At 54.5% G+C, this 6,000-nt stretch overlaps 1 protein-coding gene across 1 annotated transcript in view; it reads left to right on the top strand.

Annotated features, from left to right (window-relative positions):
* Positions 1 to 464: 464 nt before the first annotated feature.
* Positions 465 to 6,000, top strand: part of DCHS2 (dachsous cadherin-related 2) — a 255,889-nt gene continuing 250,353 nt past the window's right edge. Inside the window, exon 1 of the mRNA XM_039540929.1 lies at positions 465 to 3,036. Within this exon, the coding sequence (XP_039396863.1) occupies positions 1,216 to 3,036 (1,821 nt within the window). The 5' untranslated portion in view covers positions 465 to 1,215. The remainder of the gene's footprint in view (positions 3,037 to 6,000) is intronic.

Genomic DNA, 6,000 nt, shown 5'->3' with positions numbered 1-6,000 from the left:
TGAAAAAGGCTCTATAAAAATGCTAGATTATTATCAATCCACAGTCTGGAGTGTTACAATCTCCAAGCAAACTTCATTGCAATGAAATTATTAAGGCACGACACAGGAACTTCTCCCAGATTGTCAATTTTCTGCATTTTAAGAACCTCCAGTCTACCTTTGTTTTGACTTTGTTGAAAATGAGAGCCCAAAGTCAACCCCTTCTGCCTCTGTCCTGGTGGCTCTGCAAGAAGCTTGTTTTCCATCACATTATTTAATAGTTGCACAGACACAATTAATGTGGTTTCACATCCCTGTGTGTACTTACTCATTTTATCCTTTATATTAACCCCACAAGCTAAGCAGCTCTTCTTTTGGCACAATTTGTCCTACCCAATTGTATCATCAGTGATTATTCCTGTGTCTGATCTATAAGGTTATTCAAGATAAACGTGGATAAAACCCTCCCTCTCTCTCTAGGATCCTAAATCACTACTTTGCATGGATCACTTGATCGGGGGCCTGCATGTCTGCTCTAACGCTAGATTCAGGTTAGCAAGATCTGGCTGGTGTGCTGTCCTTCCCAGCGTCTCGCATCCCAGCCAGAGAGGAGAAGGAGACAACTCCCTGCTGCAGTGCTTGCTTCAGCTATCCGTAGGAGCGGAGTCTGCCCTTGTCTGAGAGCCGAATCACATGGGAAGACTAGGAGGGGGTGTGTTTGCAGCTCTGCTACTCCTGAGACGTTGTGGGTAGCAGGCTGAGCAGGCGTCTCAGCTGCAGCAGCAGCCAGGAAGCTGTCCCCTCCCGCCTCCCTCACACACTTGTTATTCCCCGCACCAACTTTGGCGGGGGTGTATGTGTGTATGCTTTAGAGGATTTCCTATTGCTCTAGCAACAGGAATAATGCACCTGACTGCGGCGGGGGGAAGCGGCCCGTCAGGCCAGCGGAGCGAGGCGCGGATGCTAAAGAAATAAAGGAGGCGAGAGCGAAGAGGAGGCATCCGGCAGCGCTCGTGGAGGAGCGCACAGGCTGCAGCAGTGTGCGCGCGGCAAGGGGCCCCAGGCTGAGCCGCAGGACTGCAAACAAACCCCGCACGATGCTGAATTAGAAGCGATCCCCGTGTCATTGCACTGGGCTGCGAGGAGGTGTCTGGGGAGCACCCGGCGCTCGGATCCCCCGGCTGCGGGGAGACCAGCGGCTCTCGGCTGAGAAGAAGGAGGGGGGAGCAGCGGAGAATGGGGCAGCGGCCGCTGCCCCCGAGGGTGAGCAGCAGGTGCCAGGGGAGCAGGAGACGCGGGGGCCTCGGGGCGTCTGTGGCCGGGCTGCCGGCGCTGCTCGTGCCCCTGTGGCTGTGCGCGGCGGGGGGCTGCTCAGCCCAGCTGTACAACCTCAGCCTGGCGGTGGACGAGGGGCTCCCGCCGGACACGCTGGTCGGGGACATCCGGGCCGGGCTGCCCCCGGGCGACGGGCAGCCGGGCGGCTTCTTCTTGTCGGAGGGGAGCGGCGAGTCGGCGGTGCTGGCGGATTTCCACGTGCAGCCCGACACCGGCATCATCCGCACGGCGCGGCGGCTGGACCGGGAGCGGCGGGCGCGCTACAGCTTCGTGGCGGCCACGCTGCGCGGGGAGATGGTGCAGGTGGAGATCGCGGTCACCGACGTGAACGACCATCAGCCCCGCTTCCCGCGGGACTCGCTGCGGCTCAACGTCTCCGAGCTCAGCCCGCCCGGCACCGCCTTCCGCCTCCCGGGCGCCCGGGACCCCGACGCCGGCAGCTTCGGCACCCAGGGCTACACGCTGCTGGCCGAGGGGCAGGAGGCGGCGGCGGCGCCGCTCTTCCGGCTGCGCTACGGGCCCGCCCCGGAGCCGCTGGACCTGGTGCTGCTGCGGCGGCTGGACCGGGAGCGGGCGGACTCGCACCGGCTGCTGATCGAGGCCTGGGACGGGGGCAGCCCGCGGCTGAGCGGCCGCCTGCGGGTGGAGATCCGGGTGCTGGACGAGAACGACAACGCGCCCGCCTTCAGCCAGCGCGAGTACCGGGCCCGCGTGCGGGAGGACGCGGCGCCGGGCACCGCCGTCTGCCGCCTGCTGGCCACCGACCCGGACCTGGGCGCCAACGGCGAGGTGCGGTACCTCATCAACCGCCGCCAGAGCGACCCTGCCGCCTACTTCGCCGTGGAGGAGCGGACCGGGCTGCTGCGCCTCAACCGCCCGCTGGACCGCGAGGCCCGCGCGCTGCACCGCCTCATCGTGCAGGCGCGGGACGGCGGCGCCGAGCCCGAGGTGGGCAGCGCGCTGGTCTCCGTCGCGGTGCTGGACGTGAACGACAACAGCCCGGCCATCCGCGTGCTCTACCTGACCGAGGGCGGCGGCGCCCGCCTCTCCGAGGCCGCGCGGCCGGGGGACTACGTGGCGCGCGTCTCCGTCTCGGACCCCGACGAGGCCGGGGACGAGCTCGGCCTGAGCCTGCAAGGCGGGGACGGGACCTTCGCCCTGCGGCCCGGCGGCGCCGCCGGCCTCTATTTCCTCTGCGTGGAGGGGCCGCTGGACCGCGAGAGCCGCGACCTGTACGAGCTGCGCCTGGCGGCCACCGACGGCGGCTCCCCGCCGCTCTCCGCCCACGAGACGCTGCTGCTCCGCATCGCCGACATCAACGACCAGCCGCCCGCCTTCCCGCAGCCCCGCTACCGCGCCGCCGTCTCCGAGGCCGCCTCCCCCGGCACCGCCGTGCTGCGGCTCAGCGCCTCGGACGCCGACGAGCCCGGCTCCCCCAACGCCCAGGTGCGCTACGCCCTGGAGGCGCCGCCGGGCCCCGAGCTCTTCCACATCGACCCGCTGAGCGGCGTGATCAGCACCCGGCGCGGCCTGGACCGCGAGCGGGAGGCGGCGCTGGAGCTGCGGGTGGTGGCGCGGGACCTGGGCGAGCCGCCGCTCTCCGCCTCCTGCCTGGTGAGCGTCCGGGTGGAGGACGCCAACGACAACGAGCCCGTCTTCGAGCAGCAGGTCTACAGCGCCAGCCTGGCCGAGCACGCGGGGCCCGGGCACTGCCTGCTGCAGGTAACCGGGCTGGGCACCGCGGGCGGGGGGAGTGACCCGCCGGGCAGCCCTGCTGCGGCGGGAGCAAGTGGGGAGTCTCGGGGCTCCTTAAGCCTCTTCTCCCGAGACACCTGCGTTTGTTCTCCGGCTGTGCTCGGGCCTGTAGCAGCCCCCTCCCTATGTAGGGACAGGGAGCAGCCCTGCTGGGGTGGCATCGGGGCAGCAAGCCGCCTTGGCAGGGTCTGCATCGGGCTCACATTATGGCCGATGTATTAAACCTCACCTGTTGTGACCCCGAGGCAGGGTTGCCAGAGAGTATCTGAACTCCTGTACTGTCAGCTTAACTGTTGTCACTCCCAAATCGCAACATCCCCCTCCACAGGCTTCTGGTTTCAAAACATTGCACTCCCATTGATTGTAAGGCATCACAATTCTCTTCCTGCTTCTCTCATTAGTTAGTTGTAAGAAGGAAGCCAAAGAAGTAATTTCCTTTTTGCAAACACGGTCACATTTTTAAAACTGGTAGGTCATGTTGATTTGGGGGAAACCAAGGAAATTCACACACCCCTTCCAAAATCCTCCCCTCCTGGGCCTCTCTGGAAAACTCCTACAGATTATTATGCAAGAAACATAGAAAAGGGGCATCTGCAGCATGGTACACTCCTTTTGCCAAGTACCATTGAAGATATGCTGTAGAGTTATGGAGTGTCTGTTATCCTCAACCATACATGGATTCCATAGCAGAGTTAACCCTGGCAATCAATATTAACTTCACTATGTATCTGTTTTTTCTTTCATGCAAAGAGGTTTCTGGAGGAATGGACTAGCCCCAGAGATCCAAGGCAGCACAATTCTATTGAAGTTGGTCTTCTGTGGAGCCAAAGAAAGGCAGAAGGATCTCTTGAGACTGTACAGCAGGCTGTGGGTTTTGCCATGTGAGCAGAACCCTGTAACCATTCCATATGAGTGATGCAAACTTTGGTCCTCAGAAGAACAATAGTTTTTTGTGCTCCTTGTGGTTTCTCTGGGGGAAAAGTCTTTCTGGTCCCAAACTGTTCTTCTAAACATTCCACAGATCCAGGGGATGCATATTTTCTTTCTTTTCCATAGTATCCTCCGGGCTTTGCATTACCATTTGCTACATATGGTATAATAGAACAGAACCACTTTTTGACAGAGTCATGGCTTCAAGATGTTTGTGTAGTTCTGGTTCTGCTGGTACAAGATGAACAAACTGAAAATGGGAGAATGAGTTATTTTTGCACAAATCTTACTGTTTATGTTGTACAGTATGCAAGCACTTCAGTGTGGTTGCTTTACAAATTAAAATTATAATTGTATTATTAGTTGCCCTACTCAGGATTGCCTGCTTGGGTGGTCTTGGTGAGCTAGTTTTACTGAGGACGATGTAACACAGAATTGGCTAGTTTTTCAACATGGATGCAGTAAAATATGTCTCAACATTAAGGCCTGAACCTGCAAACACTTATTCGGGTGAATAACTCCTTACATGGTTTCAGTAGGGCTGCTCACATGAGTAAAATAACTCATCTCTGTAAGTGTCTGTAGGATCTAGTCCATAGGATGCAACTAAAAAACAAACCACCAAACCCTCAAAAAATACAGAATAAACTGCTGATAGTGATTTGGACCCTAACTGGAGCCATAGCAGGTAAAAACAAAACAGGAAGGGAAGCTCACAGTAAGTATACTTTTCCCTAGCTTCATGTGTTCCAACCAGGGTTTATTCACACCATATTTCTGCTAGTGGAATCTTTTTGTTCCAGAGCATTGTGGGGTTTTTCCTAGTGTTTGGTCTCTTTACCATGGAGATATGCTTCCAATTAAATCCTAGTTGTAGCATATGGATCACATGAATGATAGATTTTCTCATATGTGCTTTCTGTCAGCAAAGTGATGAAGTATTTTGTAGCTTTATAGCTTTAATTGTGTTCATTTTAATATGAACTACAACCCTCGCAAAAAGTTACAGGAATGTATTATTTGTCTTCAGTGGTGTCCACAATATGTTTAAACACTGCAATTAATTGATGCATTTTGTTTTTGTAGATGGCGAGTGCTCTTGAATAGCAAGGGAAATTGGTTGGCATTCAACACATAACTGACTTGAAACTAGACTTATTCTCCGGTGCTCTTCATTTCAGCTCTTCCATAGTTATGCTTCTTGGCTTCTGCTCTGCTGTGGTGCCACCAAATACATCATTTTACAACATTTTGAGCCCCTATTCAATGATAAGAGCTAACCCCCCCAATAGGGCTGAACTAAACGGTGTATTTATTGTATTGGGTTTTGTGAAGTGTTTTTTTAAAAGATTTAATTTGTATCTCTGGAAGGAGCCAGACAGCATGACTCTGAGGGAACTGAAATGAAGGAAAAAGGAATAGGAGCATAAAAGTTTATCTGCCAGTGAACAAGGTCAGTTCACTGACCCTTTGCCATGATGATTAATGCTATTTTTTTTAAAAAGATGTTTTACTTGCTCGTCAAACTACTACTCCTCTACAAGTGTAGAATTTTGCAAGGCTGTTATTTTCAAAATATCCATGTCACCATTGGTTTTTGGGAGTTTTGGCTTATAAAAATTGTGTTTTTAAAATGCAGTTCGTGTTTTAAACAATTAGCTCATATTAGCATTCAAGTGTGCTGCAACCAGCTCTTTATTGAAGATAGTGACCTTTAAAACCGAAAACTTCTTCCACTCAAACTCCTTCCTGGTTACAGGTCACATGATAAGTTTCCTGCTGGCTTCATGCTTTGAGAAGCAAATAGAAAAGCTGGCAAAACCATTTGAGGAGTTTATCTGCTGCTAGTCAGATACTTCAGCCTCATTAGGGTTGCCAAGTTATAGCAATAGTGAGGAGGATTGCAGCCAGCAGTCCATGGTGCTGAAGGAAAGTTGTTTTTTAAATTGATGTGGCCTCAATCTGTAGTAGGAACGGATTATTCCTGACACGTAGGATTGA

The sequence above is a fragment of the Mauremys reevesii genome, linkage group 5, assembly GCF_016161935.1.
Source record: "Mauremys reevesii isolate NIE-2019 linkage group 5, ASM1616193v1, whole genome shotgun sequence".
Lineage (NCBI taxonomy): Eukaryota > Metazoa > Chordata > Testudines > Geoemydidae > Mauremys > Mauremys reevesii.
Note: the sequence above shows the minus strand (reverse complement) of the source record. Positions and strands in the feature narration are given on the sequence as shown.